This window comes from Orcinus orca, chromosome 7 (assembly GCF_937001465.1).
Source record: "Orcinus orca chromosome 7, mOrcOrc1.1, whole genome shotgun sequence".
Lineage (NCBI taxonomy): Eukaryota > Metazoa > Chordata > Mammalia > Artiodactyla > Delphinidae > Orcinus > Orcinus orca.
In genome coordinates this window covers 60,267,537-60,287,276 of record NC_064565.1, presented here as the reverse complement: position 1 = coordinate 60,287,276, position 19,740 = coordinate 60,267,537, and the positions used below count along the sequence as shown (strand labels likewise).

The following is a 19,740-nucleotide window of genomic DNA, read 5'->3' as shown; positions in this document are numbered from 1 at the left end:
AAGCGAACAGCGTCTACTGGAGAGGAGGTTGGGGCAAGCCAGAGAGCCCAGTTTGCCATATGTCCTCTAGGATGGCTATTCAGGCCATCCTTTTTGTGTGTCCTCAACTAATGTCTGCCAAAAAACAGACGTGGGGGACTTCCCTGGTGTTGCAGTGGTTAAGAATCCGCCTGCCAATGCAGGGGACATGGGTTCGATCCCTGGTCCGAGAAGATCCCACATGCCGCGGAGCAGCTTAGCCCGTGTGCCACAACTACTGAGCCCAAGTGCTGCAACTACTGGAGCTCGTGCTCCGCAACGAGAAGCCACCGCAATGAGAAGCCCGCGCACCGCAACAAAGAGTAGCCCCCGCTACCCGCAACTAGAGAAAGCCCACGTGCAGCAACGAAGACCCAAAGCAGCCAAAAATAAAATTAAAAAAAAAAAACAGACGTGGGACAATGGTGACTTTCTAAGCATCACTGAGAGCAATTCTCACTTTTCCGGCCAGATTGTTTTGAGGCCTGCATTGAATCTAGTTTACAGCAGAGTATGGTCCACAGAGTTGGGGCTCTGGGGAAGGCAGGGAGGCCATTCAGTCAAGTGTCCGTTCGCATTCCTGCAGTGTTTTCCCAGGCTAGGGAAGCCTGGGATGAAGCTCATTGACCCCATGATTCTGACTTCCCTAAGCAGTTGCTGCCTAGCAGACCCCCATTCCTGCCACCACTCCCGCCCCAGCTCCAAATTTCGTGGTTTTCTTTGAGTGCCAGTAGTTGGTGCCAGCCTTCTTTCTGCGGTTGACTGTGCCCTCCCTTCCTTTGCGCGCACTCCCCTCCCCCTCCTGAAACCAGCGAGGAGAGACGGGGCAGTAAATTGGCTGGTGTCGAGGATCTGCAGCAGACAAGATGATTAAGAGGCCTACGCCGAAGCGCCCGGGGCAGGGAATGTCAGCCCAAGTTGGAATCACGCAACAGGCCTTGGCATGAGCGAGCCTGGGAGCCGGGAGGGCGGGCGGCCCCAGCTCTGGGGTGGGCCGAGGCCCCACAGACTCGCCGGAGTCACCGAACCTGGCACCCGGCGGCGGCGGGGTCGGGCCGGGCCAAGGCGCGCCTTTTCCCGGGAAGCCCTTGAAGCAGAGAGCAGAAGGGTGCAGGGGCCAGAGGAAGGGGGCGTTTCCGCAGACAAGGAGAAGGGCAAAGAGAAGGGAAAGAAGGATGCACCTGGGTCCCAGAAGTAAGGGGGCGGGGAGGAGGAGGGGTGAGCGAGGGGAGAAACAAAGCCTGGCTGGGGGAGGAGGGGGCAGGCTCCAGCCCCGCCGGGGGCGACGCGCTGGCAAGTCCTTCTCAGTCTCGCGGCCCGCTGGGAGACGCAGAGCCCTGTGATCAGCCCGCCGCCGCCGCGCAGACAAGCTCCCCCCGCGCCCGACTGCACTCCCCAAAGCGCGAATGAAAAATGGAAATGGGAAGCAGCGATCTCGGCTCCCTGCACTGGGAAACCAGCCGCGCTCGGAACACACATAAATCTTCATTGTAATCTCCTTCCATTTGCTCGCGTGAAATATCAGGCCAGAGACAGGATATGACAAGAGCTGGGAAGCAGAGGGAGGGAAGACGAAGAGTGAGGGGTGCCCGGTTCTCTCCGCTCCACCCCCTGGCAGTGTTGCTCGGAACTCCGGCTGAGCACTGGCACTGAGGTCCAACTCCAGTTGCAGGCACTCCTGGCGAGCCCGAGTCCCCTGCCCCTCGCAGTTCCCCCTCCCCCACCCACCGTACCCCCGCCCTGCGCGCGCTGCGTCGCGGGCCACCCCGCCCCGGGTGCTTCCCGGGTGTAGACACACACCCCTCCCGCGGGCCCGAATTCCCGCCGCCCGCCCCGCCGCTCCCGGGCTGCGGGGGGGAGGGGCGGGAGGCAGGAAAGAAAGGGAATGCATCCCGGGCCTAATCAGCGCGGCTGCAATGTGGGACCATTTAGGAGGCTTCCCCTCCGCCTTCTTTCAGGATTACTTGTGAAAATTGTGAATATCCGTCCTGTGTAAGGATTTCCGAGACTAGTGGGGAGAGTTTGGGGGAAGTATCAGGTTTGATGGGGGCGGAGAGAGGGCTGGAAGACTGGAGCTTTGTTTACAAACAGTCCTTTGGTAGAAGGGGGAGCGGAAAAGAGGGGTAAAAGGTCCCGTGAAGGAGAGTGATGTCGGGGAGTAGAAAGGCCCCTTACCTTTCTAACAAAGATGTCCTCACTGACTGTAAAACCCAGGAGCAACTCCCGCACTCCCCCAAACACCTCCTCCCCCGTCCCCGTCCCAACCACTTGCTCAAAAGTCACAAGCCGGGTCTTTTCCCTCTAGGGAACAGCGACCACCAGTCGCTTAAACCTGTTGGGGGTTAGAGACCTCTTTGAGAATGAAACTACAGATTCTCTCTTCCTCCTAAAATACTGGTTCCTTTGCATTTGACTTTGGGGTCCCCGCAAGCCGGTGGGTGGGACGCGATGCTGCAGTCTTGATTACGCGGGCCCCTGGCCGGGTCTGACTAGGCTCTCCGGAGACGGGCGGGCTCTCGCAGGGTCGTGATACCCAAAACCGCCCCAGGGAAGCCTCCCTCTGCATCTGGAATCTGCCCCCAAGCCTAACCCGCTGCCCAGTCTCCCACCCCCCAAACGCAAAGGCGCGGGCGGATTCGGAGGCCCCCGCTACCCTCTGAGGCCCCCCTGCCGGGAGTTCCCCTCGCGGGGACGGGTTTGGCAGTGATTGCCCCATTACAAGACTTGACATTCCGCCCTGGGGCCTGGGGCCAGGCGATGCCGCGGGTAGGCTGTGTTTAACGAAAAGAGAGAGCAGGCAAGTCTTGGAGGAGCGGCCATTCCACCTCCACGTGAGAACACAGGCAGAGTCTCTAGATAGACCTTTCTTTCTCCGGCCGCCTCCGCTCCTCTCCGTCCTCCCGGTCGGGCCAGACCGCAAACACTGCAGTGTCTTAGCAGTTTGCGGGCTGCGCAGCGCTCCCAGGATTCTCCGGAGGCCCGTTTTGGGAATCCTCGGGAGTCCTGGTGCCACTGGCTGCGTCCCGGGTCCGGTCCCGCCAGCGCTAGGAGCTGGAGGGCGGAGACCAGCAGTGAGGTTTGGGCGCGGAACCCGGGAAGGTGGAGAAAGGCTCCCTGTGATGGGTCGGGACTGCGGGCCAGAAGATTAGAACTCAGGGGAAAGAGAAAAGGCGAAGGAGAGGGAGGGACTGGACTTGGAGCGCGCCGGGGTAATCCCAGGGGGCCGACTCGGGCCCGCACAGAGCAAACATGGCGGGCTTACCCCGCTCCCACTCCTGCCCTCCTTTTTGTGGCCCAGGAGGCTCAAATACCCTAGAGATGAAATCGTCGCTCACGGAACAATGGCGACTTCTGGCCCTGGAACCCGACCGAGTCCGGGCTGCTCCGAGCGGTGGCCGCACTTCCGTAGGCTTCTCCAGCCCGGAGCCGCAGCAAGCCCCCCCACCCCGCCCCGGGGCAGCCCCCGCCCCGCCCCATCCCTCTGCGGCCCTGGCCTTGGCTTCTTAAAGTCGCAGGCTGTCTCAGTGCCCGAGAGAAGCACCGCCCAAGTGGGGAATGGGTGTTTCTCGGGGGCGCTGTCTCTCTGCGGTGGAGATCAAAGAAACGCCTAGGAGTTCACGGGGCGGGCCCCGAGGATCCTCAGATCCTCCTCTTCCCAAAGCTTCCCAAAAAGCAGGTTGGTGTCCGCCGGCACTGGGCGGCACTCTGTCTAGGGGTGATGACCGCCTCACACCAACTCCTCAGCCAGCTACCCCCACACCCCACCTCCCGCCCCCTGGACTAGGCCTGCAGATTCCAGGGCCCTACTTGGCTGCACTTTGGAGGGGGTTTGCGAGAATACGGGAAAGGGGCCGAAGGAAGGAGGAGGGGAGAACTGGAAAGAAAAGAAATAGAAGAGGTGTTGGGAGGAGGAAGGGGGGTGGTCGGAATCCTGCTCAGGCACTTTCTTGCTTAGTTGCCGCATTTAGGGTCGGGGTCCTGGGCCTCTCAGGCATCCCAGCTGGGGCCAGCCGGCACGCGGGAAAAGGGATTCTCTTTTCCCGCAGGAGAACAGTGAAAATTTGCCTTGGGTGGCCAATTTTCTCATTTGCCCCTATTAAAAGAAAAAGCCCAAGAAATTCAATTAAAGCCACCCTGGCCAAGGCGCTATTTGAGGCATGAATGTCTCCCCTAAAGCTGCAGCAATCATGTGGCATTAGACACTTCCGGAATCCTATAGCCAACCTGAAAAATCCCAGACCCCCTTTTTCCCTAATTTTTGCTCTGATCTGTAATTTTATCCACATTTGCACTAGTTTGAGCATTCTGGCTCTCCCATCTGAAAGCCTGCAATTACTATATAATTCTTCGCAATTTCAGATGTCCTAATATGGACTGTAATTTTTGCGCAAGACAATTTCCTGCTATTTCAAGCATCAACATTGTCAAAGTTGTATGTACATAATAAATGGGAATATCAATGCATAGTTTTTAGCATAACATCTTGACTCCTCGATAATTATATCCGTTCGGAGCCTACGCAGAATTAGCCTGAATTGCATGGTAACTGCTGCTGCTTTAAAATTTTTAAAAATTACTCATAATTTTCCCAAAGATTACCAAGATCTCGAGTGCACAATGTCATCAGCGTAATGAAGAGTAAACATTTATGCTAATAATCTGCAATTTTTTTCATCAGCTATAAAGACAGAGGCTATATAGCCGAAATTTTCAGTCCTATTCTGCAAGCGCAGCGCTGCAAAAAGCCTGCGGCGCTCGGAGGCGTCTGGTCCTGGAGACCTCTTTCCACTCTTTACCTCAGGATAGGAGGATGGGGCTGGGGGATACTTTTTGGTTTTCTGGTTTTGTTTTGCTCTGGTTTGGTCGCTTTTGTATTTCCTATTTTTCCTTTTTTTTTCTTTTTTTCCTTTTTTTTTTTCTTTTTTGCCTTTTCTTTCCTGTCATTCTCCCAGCCAAAAGCCGCCTTCGACCCTTTTGATTTGATGTAGCAAAGATTGTGTCCAGATTATCTGAAATTGACACTGAAGAAGGTAAGGGTGGAAACCGGTTTCATTTTTCAGAGGGTTGGAAGGCTGCGCTGCGCCCGCCGCAGCGGCTCCCGCTCCGGGAATAGGAGGGTGGGGGGAGTGATTATGTATGCACCAGCTAATTCTTCCATCAAAACTTCTTGTCAGCGATGTCAGGATTATTTTTTTTCCTTTTTATAAAAACACTTGATGTTTCAGGAAGTGTTAATCCCTGAAGGTTGGGGGATGAGGGAGGGGGTATGAGAGGAGTGGGTGGGGGGGTGACAGTTTCTTGAACCTGGGGAAGGCACCCTTTAGAGCCGTTTACCAGTCTACACTGAATTGGGGTTTGTTGTAGAGCTGGGACGGAAGGAGGGTTTCTTTGAGTCGTGGGAGAGAGAGACCCTTACCCTCTCTATTGCATTTGATAGAGGTTTCTATGGCCATGAGGGATGAGAAGCAGAAAAGTCCGCTTTAGCCTTTGATTTCGGGGTGTTTAACCCAGGCGGTGGGATGACAAAAGCTAGAGATTTTTGAAATCGGTTTTTTAAAGATACAGAATGAAAGACATGAGTAGCAGGATAAAAATATATAGCTAGGGGCCTGGATTGCTTCTTTCCTCCCACTTTTTCTTGGGATCGAGTTTCACAGGTTTTGTATCCAGCACCCAGACCTACCTTTCTTCTGGTGACAAAAATTGACAATTTCTTCAAGGGGAGAGATTTAGTTAATTTCTACATCAAATGACTCTAAGAGTAAATTCATACTTCTGTGCATATAGATGCGGGGGATTCTAAAACTTTTTGTGGCTCTTTAAACTAGTGCAGAATAGGCAAGTCTGGAGAGCCATCTGACCTAGCCCAGTGCAGATCTCAAAAAGAAAGAAATAAAAATAAAACATAACAATCAACGAAGGAACGTTGTGAATTATAAACCTGTTTCCATGTTGTATTTTAAAATATTGCCTAGATTTAGGAGCTTGATTTTTCCATAATTAGACCACTACTAGCAGGGCCACTCAGTCCCCAGCTTATGAAACCCAAGACCAGTGAGGAGGGGGCTGGGGATTGTTGCTTCTGGCCCTCCACCCCCACCCTTACCCCTTTTAGAGCGAGGGTGTGAGAGAAGATATTAAAGAGGTATCTGTTGTTTGGCAATTTTGCTAAGTCTGTCTTCATTACTTCGACGCAGTGCATTTGCTAATTTGGAGGCCCGGCCATTGACAAGCTTGCTTCATACACCTGCAAGCAATTTGCCGGCTCCGGTACCGGAGAATTGCAGAGATGGCAGCTCGCACCTATTTGATTTTTTTTTTTTCTTTTCTCAATGCACAGCAAATTTGGCTTTCAGTGCGTTATCTCTTTTGTTAATGCAAAAAGATTCCCTGGGCGAAAAAATTGCTCATAATTACCAGAGAGATGGGGAAACTGCATTAGAATAAATAAACCTGAAATTACTGTAATTATGTTGTGTTTGATGGGCCCGGCTTGTAATCAAGAAGAGAATACAGTGAAATGATGCTGACCCTCTTGGGTTTGCAGCTGTACGCGCACTTTGGGGTCTTTTTTTGCAGAAAAGAGTCATTTTGATAATCATTAAGCTGTGTGTAACCTATTTCAGAAGTGTTTTAAAATGAGGTTCACATTTTTTGAACAAGGGGAAAAAAATCCCAAAATTGCATTTTGCCATTACAGACTCATACATAAGGAAAGGTTGTGTTTTCTAAGTGACAATTGTTAAGACATAATATTCAAAATCAGTATTTAATCATTATAATGAGGTATTGTTTAAATATAACCACCTTTAGATTATTCATAGTTTAATTAATATACTCATTATGAAAATCTTTGAATCAGATATTTGATGAACTACTTGTCAGTAACAAGGCAGCATTAATTAGACCTATATTGAGATTAACATTTTTTAAAAGTACAACCGCTTATAATTATAATAGAGCCTAACTAAAGACCGCCTTCGTTGAGCTAAAACTAATAATTTCTCTATTTGAACTGTTAGCATGAGATTATTAAATTAGTATAAGCTAGTATCTCAACGTATTAAAATCCACTTGACCAAACAGATTTTGCCTGTGGCTTCAGGCGTTGGGCCCTGTCTGCCGTCTGGGGTACCAGAGTTGGATGCTTGAAAGAAATCTGCCCAAACCTTCCCGCTAGCAAAGTCACATTTGGCAGGGGAAACCAAATCCAGGAAGGTCCCTGTCCCCGCGCCGGAGCCCAGCCCGGGAAAACAGTTCCCTCTTTTTAGCTTCGACACCCGCCCGCATGCATCCTGGTCTCCAAGGTCCGATCACCTCCCCTTAGCCCTCCAGGTTCTGGGGGCTTGTGGGAGAGGAAGAGCCCCACTCTCAGGCCCAGAAGGAGCCTCGAGGTTCCCCGCTCCATTCCCCACCACCTCCCCTGCTCCCTCCACCATTCCCCCCCTTCCCCTCCCTTTCCTAAAGGGCGTCGGAGAAGCCTGGCGCATCCGATCTTTCACCAGCACCAATTGAAAAATGGGTGATTGTCATAACACAGATCACTGCCTTCCCCTCTCTGCTCCCCACCGCGCGCTGCAAAGGGGCCCCCAAAGGCGGAGCACCAGCCCCCTCGGGAAGCAGTGTCGGAAGGCGAGTTCGAGGGAAGCGGGAATCTTTCAAAGCAGCCCGTCGGGGCCCGCAGCTTTCCTGAGCTCTCTCAGCTTGCTGTGGGGCCTGGGGCTGAGGCTGGTCTGGGGCGCAGGAGGAGGGTGCCAGACTGATGCTAGCGGCTCAGAGCCCACGTTCTTCTGGAGTGTACTGATCAAAACGGTCCACGGGAGGTGCCCCTTAAGCGCCTGGCCTTGGGACTTCTGCGCTGGAGGGGGTGGGGGCTTGGCTTGACAAGCTCTCAGGTTCCGTCGAGTCAGCGGAGCCCACCTGCCCCTCCCTCCTCACCTCCGCTTCTCCTAGTCGCAGAGAAAAGCCCGGGGTCATTAGGCAGGAATGGGCCTCTCGTTATGGATGGGCCCGGATGGGTGGGAGTGGCTGTGGAGGGGCCCGGGTGGCGCCTTGGGACTGTCCCCCGGAGCTCACTGATTGATTGGGGGGTAGCGTGACAGACGTGTCCTTCCGGCCCCTTTCCTGCGTCTGGCCTCGTCTTTTCCGCCTCGAGATCCAGCACCCTGCGGGTAAGCAAAAGCCGGGAGGCCAGATCCCGGCGGATTCGAGGGGCATAGTCGGGTGTCTCCACTTGCAGTCTTCCAGGCCCCCTGCAAGGTGACTGGGCGCGGGGGGCACTTACATCTCACAGGGCGGCTGCTTGTGAGCTCTGCTTTCATCTCATTTCAGACGGCCTTCACAGTCCCTTTGGTTCCTGAGTCCTGGCTCTGCCAGGCCGCACCTGTTCATGATTCCCCTTCCCAGGAACCCTTGCCACCGCCCTCTAACCCAGGCAGGGATCAGACCCTTTGGGGGGGGGGGGTGCAGGAGTTAAGTCTTGAAGAATGGTCCCAGCAGGGGCTTCGCATACCTCCGCCGTTATCCTGCTATGTCTGGAGACGGGAGTCGCTGCCCCTGCCTCATCTGTCCCCAGAGGTGGCAGTCTGCTGCCTGGCCCCAGCACCCCTCACACAGCACACCAGACAGCAACTCTTTCTCGAAACCATAATTTTACTGTCTCGGAGAAACTTTATAACTTATTTACAAAGTTCTTTCCCCCCCCCCAAGATACAAAGCAATAAGTTAACATTCTCAATATAAAACTAAACTTTGACATAGAGAACACAAAACACGGTTGATTTCATTTGATCACATTTTCCAAATTTCACAAGAAAAATGTCAAGATTCTCATTTCACAAAGCATCGGGTTTTACAGCCACACACAACAGAAAAAAAGCTAAGCTTGTGCAACATGTTTACAGAACAATAATAATAACAATAATAATTAATAACAATAATATGTACAGCAATTAGATCCTGCACTGGAGACTGTGCATTCAGGGTGGTGACTGGCATTATTCTGTGGTCGAGCCTCCGGGGATTGTTGTAAAGCTGCTTTCGTCTTACTTTAAAGCCCACCGGCATTAGGGCACTGGCGCACCCCTGCACGTTTTCTCTCCCCGCCCATCAGTCCTCTCTCTCCACAAGGGAAGAATTAGGATTTTCCTGCTTAACCAGGCAAAGCGATCAAGCGTTCTTCCCGAGATGAGGAAATTGTGTTGGCTTCATTTCTTTCTCTCTCTCTTTTCTTTTTAAAATAATACGGGACATGTAAAAAATGCAAATCATTCGTTTCCAACCTCTCCATACCAGCGAAGTACAAAAGTTACTATATAAATTAAAAATCACCAGGTCCTCCTTATTCGTTTTTCCGGGTGCGTTTAAAGTAATGGGTACGTTTGGACCCTGCGCTCCTCGCGCCCCACAGAACCGTGAACTGACCGAACATTCAGCCTCAAGCGAAGTCCATTTCTCAATAAATAAAACCCCCTCCCTCCAATTTCCCCCAATCCCCGAACGAGCCACACAGATGGTTAGGCAGGCCCAGGAAAAGGTCCGAAAAGACAAAACGTTCCAGTATCCGGAGCAGGGTGGCCCGGTGGACCAAGCCTCCTCCGACCTGGTGACTTTTTTCAGCGGCCGAAGAACGAGGACAGCGGACGGACGAGAACCTCGACTTCGTCAGCGCACAGATACAGAGCGAAAGGAGACAAGAAACGGACAGGACAGAAAGAGCTTTTGCTTTTTCTACATTGTTTTTTGTTTTGTTTTGTTTTCCTGATAGTCCCATACAGCTGAGCGTCGGCGGTCGGGTCCGGCGGGATCTTGCTGCGGCTCCCGCTGTCTCAGGCCGCTGTGCCTGCGCTTCGAGGCCACTCTGCTGTCACCGCGCGGCCGAGGCCGGGGTTCGGGCAAGGGCGTGGGCGCCAGGGAAGTCGCCGAGCCAGACCGCGCGGCACTCGGAGGAGGCGGCGGGCGTCCTGCCTTTACTGTTCCTTCTTCTTTCCCTCTGGGCCCTTCTCCTCCGGACCCACGGCACGCGGACGGGGCGGATGGACCGGGAGGCGAGAGGGGCCCGGGCAGAGGGAGACGGGAAGGAGGCGGGCGGATGCGGACGCGCAACCTCACATGAGCTGGGGTTGCTGCATAGCTTCTTGGTGCGCCGAGGGGTACCACGACGTGTAGCTGGGGATGTAGGAGCCCGCGCTGCCGCCCGAGCCCTTCCCGGAAGAGGAGTTGGGGTTCCAGCCGGGTGGCACTGGGGGAGAGCCTGCAGACAGCGCCCGGCCGTTGGCCAGCGCGCTACCCTCCAGAGCTGCCCCGCCCTGCTTCATCAGCTTCTTGAACTTGGAGCGCTTGTTCTGGAACCAGATCTTGACCTGCAAGAGCGGACAACAACGTGACTCGGTCTAGGTCCATTGTGCCTACCTTGGTCCTGGGGAGATAAGGGGGCCGTGGGACAGCGAGAGAGGATACCCCGCGGGCCCCTGCCCTGCGCGACCTGGCAGCTCCCTGCTGGAGAAGCATACACACACCCCCTTCCCCCATAAGAACCGAAGGCTGGGAGGCTCCACCGCGGGCCGCCGGTGGCCGGCAGGGGCAGCTCTCTGAGAGCCAGGGAGCGTGGTGGTGAGCGGTGCAGGGATCCAGGCCTTCGCCTGCCTTGGGACTCAGCCCGAGCCCGGCAATCTTTTGGGGAAGACGCGGAGCCTGCATAACATCGAGGCTTCAATTCCAGTATGAACATCAATAAAAGAACCGAGTGGAGAAAAGAAGTGGAGGAAATTTATTTCCAGCGTGACCCGCCTTCTCTTTGCGCCATCATTTCAGCCCTTGAGCAAGTTGCGGGCTGACTGAGGAGGCCACAGGGTTTTGTTAAACTTTTCATTTGGACTCAAATCCACCTTTCCTTAGCGTCTCCTAACTCTGCTCCAAATCCCGGCCCGGACGTTGGAAACCCGCACCAGTCGTGATCAGAACGCCCAAGGGGTCCCCGGAATCTTAGAGAAACCAGGGAAGGAAGGTTCCGTTTCTCCTCCAGGGTCTGGGACTTGGGAGGTGAGAGGGCGGAGGAAAGGATTCCCCCTGCCAGCCCAAACCGGTGAGAAGGCGGAGGAGGAGGGAGACAGAGGCTCGGGCCCAGGCCAGGAGTGATTAGCCACACACTTTAAAGGCAAAGAAGGGATTAACCCCCGCGTCTATTGTTCCAGTTGTTCGGGCACGTGTGACCTCAGAGTCCCCAAACAAAATGCCTAGGGAAATCCTTCTTGTGCCCTAATCAGATTGTCCAGGAACGGAGGGCAGCGACAGAGCCAGGGCAGAGAGAACTGCGGAGGAAGGAGAGATGTTGCGAGAGCCGGGGTGGGACACACACACACACACACACACACACACACACACCACACACACACACACACACACACACACACACACACCGACCCCTGACGCCCAGAGAGCAAGAAATGAAGCTGCGGGTGCAGGTTGGCCGCGGGAAGCCTGCGTGGCGCCACAGTGGGGCAGCGCCGAGGTACCTGCGTCTGCGTGAGTCCCAAGGAGGCCGCGAGCTCCGCCCTCTCGGGCAGAGCTAGGTACTGAGTTTGCTGGAACCTGCGGTTCAAAGCCTGCAACTGCAAACTGGAATAAATCGTCCTGGGTTTGCGGATCTTTTTCCCCTTGCCATTGAAGCGCACTTCACCGCCTTCCACCACCGTGCTCTTCTCGGAGTCAGCCCCTGGAGGGACAGCAGAAGTGGGGGCCGTAGTTAAGGCGAGGGACTGCCTTTAGTGCGGGGAGCCCAGAGCAAGTGACCGCAGAGGGGTGGCAGAGGCAGGACCAGGAATGAGAACGCTCAAGAAACTCAGAAAGCCAGGGAAGGGTCCCGCCAAGTCCAAAGGGCCCGACCCCGGCCGCTGCAAGCGGACTGGGGCAGTTCCCAGGCGCGCAGCTCCTGCCTTTGCAGGGAAAGTTTGCTATTTTTACAGGCGGTAGTTGAGGTTTAATTACCCTTAATTGCATACATTGTTTACAGCGCTACACAACAAATAATTACCGAGACTAATAAGTGCACATGTGGGTTTCTGTTTTCCACCAAGGCATTGTGTGCTCGGCTCACGGAGCCACCCAGAGGCCCAGCCAGTGCCAGGGGACGCTCTCGGATTTATCCTTTGCTGGATAGTTGCAAGTTGCGTGGATATATATTTTTAAAATTTCTTTGCTATGACAGGGATTCATTTACTGATACCCAAAACCTTTCACTGCTCCGGCGCCCTCCCCACCCCCATCCCATGTCTCTCTCCTCCACTCCTCTCCCTCCTTTCTCTCTCTCTCCTCCTCCTCCTCTCTCTTCCCCCCCTCCCTCCCTTCGCACCTCTTCCTCTCCCTGGCAGGCGCACGTACCTGGGTCCTCCAGGCGGCTCTGGGCGAGGCTGGCGCTGCCCGGGTAGGACTGCACCGAACTGATGTAGGGGCTGGACGCGTGGCTGCTGACCGAGTTGACGTAAGGGTAGCCCAGCGGTCGGGAGAAGGACGAGGCCGAGCTGTAGGCGCCGTCGGGCTGCGAATGGCCCGCCGAGTGTAAACAGTGCATGGAGTAGTGCCCGTGGGACATGGGAGAAGGAGACATTTGCTGGTTGGGTGGCCCAAACTCCATAAACACCGCCTTGCCCGACACGGGGCTGTTGAGACTCTCTGGCATGGTGGTCATGGTCATCTCTTCTCGCGGGGTCTGGGTGTGGGTCTCTCTCTCCTCTGCTTCCCTTTTGGGGGTCTCTGTGTTTCTCAGGACAGGAAGGAACCCAATTTAAGCGTAACAGGGGTTTTCACTTTCCATTCATAAGAAAATGGAGTTTGTCTCTTTGAAAAGTCTAAGCATGATGCTGCCGAGCTCCCCAAACTCGCTTCAAAGCTTTGACTCAGCCAAGGTCATAAATATTCATGAGCTGGCGGAGCTGATTGGTCCGCTGTCTTGCATAATCACCGGGGATTGGTCCGAGGCGCTCCGGCTCCGCTGGACTAGAGCGGGCGAGGCGGCCCGGCCTCGGGAGAGACGCATCCACACCTCTCGGCCGGGGCTCCTCTGCAACAGAGCAAGCAGCGTGGGGCGCACAATGGGCTGCGGCGTACGCGCCGGGACCTCCGCGGCCCGCGGCTCATCAGCCTCCCGCCTCCCCGGCGCGCCTTACTTCCCAGAAATCAACCAGTGGTTCGGCGCCGCCGCCCACCCCTCCTACTGTCCCCACCCTCCGCCCACCCCCAACACCGGGGACCAGGGCAGTTTCTCCTAGCAATCGCCAGCCGGTCCGGTGCAGAGCTAGGGCGGCTCTGGAGCCCGGCCGCGGCCTCCCGTACGCGGAGTCGCGCAATGGGGGCGCCGGAGGCGGTCAACAGAGCGCTGTCCTCCCGAGAGTCTCGTGCCTAGCGCAGCACTCTCCCGGCGGCGCCTCCCTGTCCTGGGTCCGCTCTGCCACATCCCTGGGGGCGGGTTTGGGGCCCTCCGGCCGCACTCACTCACTCGGCCGCCGCGCCGCCGCCGCTCCCTAGGGCCCGCTCGCATTGCTCCAGGCCAAGCTGGCCACTCCAGTTCGAGGCTGCACCGGTCTGATTAAAACAGTGCGCGCGGAGAGTCAGGAACCCGCGCTTCTCCTCCCAGGAAAGGCGACCGCACCGCCCCCTCCCCCAACACCCACCTCCTGTTTCCCTCCCAACCTTCCTCCTCCTCCCCCCCCCTCCATTCCCTCTGCGCCGAGCGCCCCGGCTCACTCGCCCCTAGGGCGCGGCACGGAGTGGAGCCTAGGAGCTGGCGGGCTCAGTTCTGCTTGAGCCGCGGACGCCAGGTGGTCATTTTCCGGCCTCCTGGGGTCTGGCGAGAGTACCCGGGGTGTAGGAGTCCTGGAGGATACCAAAACCCGCAGCAAAACCAGGCCAGTGGTAGGCTCGCTTGTCTGTGTGTGAACACGTCTCTCATTGTCACCCAGGATCCTCCTCATCTCCAGGGGTCAAAGCGGGCGCCACTGGGCCTGGGGTAGAGCTGGTGGAGGCAAAAGCTGCCGCGGCGCCTTCTATCTGCTGGGGCGCTAGGTACAGAAAAGTGCACAAAAGCCCCCGCCGCCACCGCCACACAGCCACCCCCATGAGGCGTGGCGCGCACCACGCAGGCTGCCAAGGGGCTGTTGGTTCCCTATCCCGCCAGCCCCACGGTGAATCCCAAATTACTTTGTTAGGTAATTAGAAAGTGTTGATAATTATTTCTTTCATAATTTAGCGGTGTGACGGGAACAGGGAAATGATCTTGTGAAAGTTCACACGTGCAGATGTATTAGTTACTGATTCATTTGATTAAATGGTAGTCTCAAGTGCTCGGATCCGCAGCTGAAGGCGCCCCATTAGCATAACACTGATGTTTAATTTTCATATGCATAATTAGCCATATATTTAACACTAATAGCAACATGCAGCCTTTCAGCCTTAAACAGCCCAGGGTTTGATCTGGCCTGAGCTGAACCTTCGCCGAGGCACCTTCCCCTTTCTAGAGTGCGTAGTGATCACAGGACAAACCTCTGTAATCAAGCACATTTTGGCAGAGGGAACACCAATAAAAATGAACATTCAAAACAAATTACATCGGTGCTGTCGTTACAGATATTAGTGGAAGGGGCTTCTCTCTTTTAACTTCTGTAGCAGCAGCTGCTGCCCGGGGGAATTCCTCTCCTTTGGTTTAAGGGTAAGATATTGGGGGGCAGAGATATTTCAGGCAGTGTGGTTGGAGCAAAAAATAAAAGCCAAGCAAAACGAAACAACCAATCCTCCAAACCAATAACGGGTTTGCCAACGTTTTAAAAGATTTTTCCTTCTTTCTTTCTTTTTCTTTTTTTCTTTTATCTTCCCCCCCTCCCCACTTAATCGCCGAAGCACACGGTGAGGCTTTGTAGCAACAACCAGCTAATGACTCCGCCACCAGACAACTCCCGGAGCCGTTCCACTCCTCTTGTTTTCCGTGTTGCACTTGTGGTTTTAACTTCTCTTTCCTAGCGCCTGTTTTGGGGTGCGGAGTGCGGTGCGCCCTGCACCGCAGCTGATGCCACCCGGGCCCCTGGTCTCCCGCGCGCCTCATGGGCCCTGCCCACGTAAGTGATCGCCGCGGCTGGCGCGGGGCAGGGATTGGGACGGAGGGAAGCAAGGCTGGCGATTCCGGCTGCTCAGGGCAAGGCGTGAGGAAACCCGACGGCTGGTCTGCCCTGGGCCAGTTTATTCCAGAGAACTGCATGGTGGGGAAAAGGGAGAGAGGCGGCCACAGGTCGCGACGGTCTATAGGGCTCTTTGCCGTTCACTTCTGGTGGGGGGGAATCCAAGTCTTCCGCAGCGCAGGGGACAGGGCTGGCTCCAGGGAACAAAAGCCCCGCACGGGAAATGGTTTCAGAGCCTGGGTTATTTTAAAAATGAATTGTATCTGGGCGAGGGAGTGCCTACACTCCGGAATTATTTCTTAGCCCCAGAGAAGCAGGTTCGGGGAGGGGTGGCTTAGCCGGGGCCCTCGGGTGCTGAGACGCCCGGCCTCGACTAGCTTCTCCATGTGTGATCTTATCTCTATTCTAAGAGCCCAGGGTGGATCCCTCCCAACCCTCACCGCTAAGGCAACACCTGTTCTGAAACACCGGCTTGCTTAGATCTTCGCCTGTCCCAACTCAGAGAGGCAACAAAACTCTCTCAATTATCCTGAGAGCCCCGGATTCCGAGTAGGACCTGTAGGAGACACCACAGGACCGGGCACCTTGTGGTGTTAGCAGTAGTCACGCATGGCTGGAATCCCTGCAACCCAGGGTGAGGTTTGGGGCCAATTGAGTTGGCGGGATTGGGGGTGGGGACGTGGACAAGATATTTTAAAATCTGCTTCCAAATTTCAACTTCAAAGCATGTTAAACGGAGTTCATTCTAATTCAAGTTTGTTTCCTACGGAGCTGCTGACGATTGGCTGGTACTAGTATATATACATATATACGTATCATATTTAAACTTGAGGTTAGTCACCTTAATAAGTGGGATTATAAACCTGTCCCATAAATACCTCCACCTCGGGAAAATTACTGCACAAGCAGCGTGCTATCCCAGTGGCTCGTAAAATTCTGTGGTCCTAATGAAATTATTCTTGGGGAATCTCCGGGTAAACTGATCCGTAGATAAGATACTGGCTAATCGCTGCAATCCGACTAATCTAGGAGAGAAGTGAAGTCATTCTCTGGCAAAACTCTCCCAAGGCTATCTGGGCCTTCTTCCTCTCTAGAAAATTCGGGTTGTTCTGGGGCAGCAGCCTCAGTCTCTAGGCCTTTTCTTGGCCAACTCCCCGGCACCCTAAAGTTTTCCTGTGGGTCTTGTAAATCTTCAACCCCTCCCTCATCTTTTCCAGCTCTCAGGTCCACTAGAATCGGAATCCCCTCTGTCCAAATTCTACATCCCTGGACACAGAGAAAGGGAGCTGGAAGGGTTGGCGGATGCCCATGAGAACCGAGTTCAGGGAAAAGCTTGAACTAGCCACTTTTCCAAGCACGCTCGTGGGCCTCAGTTTCCTATAACTTTTCCCACACTCTGAATGTCACATAGACGAGCTGGCTCTCCAGTCCTATCACATAGGCCACCTGTCATGGCAATGACAGGTGTCCACATCTCCTTGCTGGTCTGGAGCTGAGCCCAATCTGTGTTTACTGGATAGCAGCTTTGTAAAACCCGCTTCAGAAGAAACAAGAGTTAGCACAAGCACTGATGGGTGGGACACCCTAAAACCATGACGGGGTGAAACGACTTTCTACATGGCTTGTTAGAAGCCCAGCCCTTTCCACCTCTGAGCCCAGGTGTGAAGAGGTCCTGAGGAGCGAGCGCTAAGAAAGGCAGGGTACTGAGGGTGGTAATGAGCCTTGGGGGACGCAGAATGTGGACTCTTGGATTTCCTGCTTCTGAAGCAGGTGGAGCTGCTGGCAGGCTGAATCAGGGTTAAACTCGCCAGCTCCAATCCCGACTAACTAGGCCCTTGCCGTCAAAAGTTCCCGTGACTCCTCTTGCAGGGATGCTCTGGGTCTCCAGCGCATTAGTGCGGGTCTGAAGAGGGCCAGTATTGGAAGAGATCAATTTAGGTAGGAGACCCGCCAGACACCGCCCACATCTGGGCGGGTGGGACCGATGCTCCAATTCCTAGGGCAACAAACGGTCTAGCTTGCCTTCGTGTGTCGGAGGGAGGGTCTCTCAAATTTAACCTTTGGGATGGGCGCGCGGTGCGGGTTGAAGGCCAGGGAAGAGGAGCCGCACGGGACCAGGAAAGTCAAGTTTGGGGAGTGATAACCCCTGCAGAAGGGCCAGGCCCAGGGTCCAGTGGCAAGGAAATATTTGTAGCTAACTCCTCCACTGGCGGGCTAATCTTTTCATCGCGAAGCAGCTATGAAGGGGAAAGAACCGGAAGGGCTGGGGGCAGCTGGCCCCGCGAGCTCCCTCAGGGCTGGCCAGTGGAGGGGGGGGGGGTCCAAAAGGGGGGAAGAAAGAGACTTAAAAAAAAATTCCTAACAGCTAGGCTCGGGCTCTTCTTTCTGCGCGCGCGTGTTAAAAGTTCAGAGACTCAAAAATTAACCACCGACCCTCTTACCCTAGTAACCTTCAGAGACGAAAGAGCACAAGACACAGCGGTTTTAGGAGGTGAAAGCTTTTTATTCGGGCAGTCAAGACAAGGGAAAGAGAAAGCTATGCATTTCTAGGAATCCCTCGTCTTCCAAATGAGGGCGTCCCCGCTCCCTCCCAGATGCGTTTCCCGCGTTGGGAAGCAGAGCCCGGCGCCAGGACCCGTCTTTCCGAAGCCGCACGGCCACATCGGGGCCTCGGATCTGAGCTCTCAACGGCCACCAATCCCCACCGCGTTTTCCCAAGGCGCTACTAGGTGCTAGGTAGGTTACTGTGAGACCTGCCGTTAGCCTGTTTCTTCTCAAAGTTCTCCAGCTGGATTTCAGCAATTTCAGAAAAAAGGCGCCGGGTCTCTGCGACCTTTGGGTGGATCCTCAGGCCTCGTGGGGCAGTTTGGTCAGGATCTGCGCGCCCCCCGACGTGATGAGAACTGTGTGCTCGAACTGGGCCGACCTGAAACACACAAGGCAGCGATCAGCAAGCGCTCAAGCGCCTGCGGGGCGGGGAGTAGCAGCTTGCCCTCGTCGTCGGACGAACCTTCCCTTTCTATACAATTTAAAACAAACCGGGCAGAAAGCAAACACCTTTGATTGTCCAAGGAGACCACAGTCCATGCATCCTCCAGCACTTTAAATTCAGGGGATCCCTCGGTTATAATTGGCTCTGTAAGAGGGAAAATATTTACTGCAGTGATCTAATCAGATTCTTGTTAAACATTGTTTCGGCTGATTATCAAAAAAGAGAATAAAAAGGTTCTCCCCCCTCCCTCCAAGTGCTTCCCCCCACGGGCTCATGTTGTCATCTCGCAAGCGCTGATAATTGATGTTACTTACATAGTATGCTACAAACCAAACAGTAGGAAGAGGAAACGCTATGGCATTCAAAAATGTTATGAAGTTGCCTAGTTCGTAATTCTTTTTAGAGGAAAAAAGGGCATTTTAATCAAGCCTTAATTAGGACCCTGTGGATAATAACCACCCAAACACCAGTCCCTCTCATGAATACCAGTCAGTTTTTAAAAATATTTGAATTTTTAAAACATGCTCAAAATGTTCATTAATCAGCAAATAACAATTTTCTTATTTCACTCTAATTGCTTCTCCATTAAGCCCCACAGTCAGAAATATGATGCCTTCAGGGTCTTAGGTGATTGGAATTTGGTGGTGACACCACTCACATGATCAGCCAGGAATGGGTTACCAGAGAGTATGTCACTAGCCGACAGGGAGCAAGGGACATAAATGCCTCTAGTTACTGGGTGTTAATGAAAAACAAAAACAAAAACACCCCACAAAACAACACAAAAAACCCAAACACCACATTACACTGGTAACAGAATTAAAAGGTTGGACGGCTGCCGTCTCCTAAATGTGTTGGTAAGTATCTGATTTAGGAAGATGGGGCTCGAGGATATTATTTAATCAGATTTACTATGCATCTGAATTATTTAATTATGCTGATTGGCTTTATTAGCCCTTCAACTGGACTGCCTGGCCTAGGCCAGCGCCGCTGCTTCCGTGAGGGATCCACTGCTCTCTGAAGAGGAGCTCAGCACTGACCTACGGTGAATGCCATGCCCTCCTCCATGCGTAGATCGCTGTCATTCGCTGTAAAACAGAAACAGAAAACAATGGGTGTGGGGAGCAGGAATGGGAAATGGAGAGGACAGAGAGAAATGGAATTAGAGGGGTTAGGCTACTCAAAAAACATGGTTATCTTATTTATTTTTTCTTTTAGGAAGAAAGGGTGGAGGTTTCTAGAATCCTGGGCGGTAGCTACCACCCATGGGTTAATAAGCACAGGGCTCCTAGGCCTCAGTCTTTGCATTTTCTGAGCTTGGGGTCAGGGTCCCTAGGAAGGGTGCACCAAGGCTAAGCAAAATCAGCCTGGGTGCTTGAGACACCTGTTGGGCACCCCCTCTCCACTGTCCCCTGGCCACTTGCTCTGAGGTCTCCTGGCTGCACTGGGTCCTGGACCTTGCCCTCCACACCTCCAACCCAAAGAGTAAGACATCTTGGGAACTGAGTCAAAGGGAAGGCAGGTTGGTAGAAGGCAAGAACAGGGGTGACTTGAAATATTTCCAGG

At 54.0% G+C, this 19,740-nt stretch overlaps 2 protein-coding genes across 3 annotated transcripts in view; both read right to left on the bottom strand.

Moving 5' to 3' along the window:
• Positions 1-9,109: 9,109 nt before the first annotated feature.
• DLX1 (distal-less homeobox 1) lies at positions 9,110-13,122 on the bottom strand. 2 transcript variants are annotated; one of them, XM_004267306.3, is made up of 3 exons: positions 12,397-13,110; positions 11,532-11,731; positions 9,110-10,379 (listed from the first exon to the last, which is right to left on the bottom strand). In XM_004267306.3, the coding sequence occupies exons 1-3, from the start codon at positions 12,707-12,709 to the stop codon at positions 10,125-10,127; spliced, it is 768 nt and encodes a 255-aa protein (XP_004267354.1). In that variant the 5' UTR covers positions 12,710-13,110; the 3' UTR covers positions 9,110-10,124. The 2 variants fall into 2 exon arrangements, with proteins under 2 accessions (XP_004267354.1, XP_004267355.1); XM_004267307.3 differs by lacking the exon at positions 11,532-11,731 and having other exon boundaries at positions 10,176-10,379; positions 12,397-13,122.
• A 4,542-nt stretch (positions 13,123-17,664) lies between these two features.
• Positions 17,665-19,740, bottom strand: part of METAP1D (methionyl aminopeptidase type 1D, mitochondrial) — a 79,452-nt gene continuing 77,376 nt past the window's right edge. The window contains 3 exon segments of the mRNA XM_004267305.3: positions 17,665-18,108; positions 18,240-18,318; positions 19,215-19,262. Coding sequence (XP_004267353.2) covers positions 18,030-18,108; positions 18,240-18,318; positions 19,215-19,262 — 206 coding nt within the window. The 3' untranslated portion in view covers positions 17,665-18,029.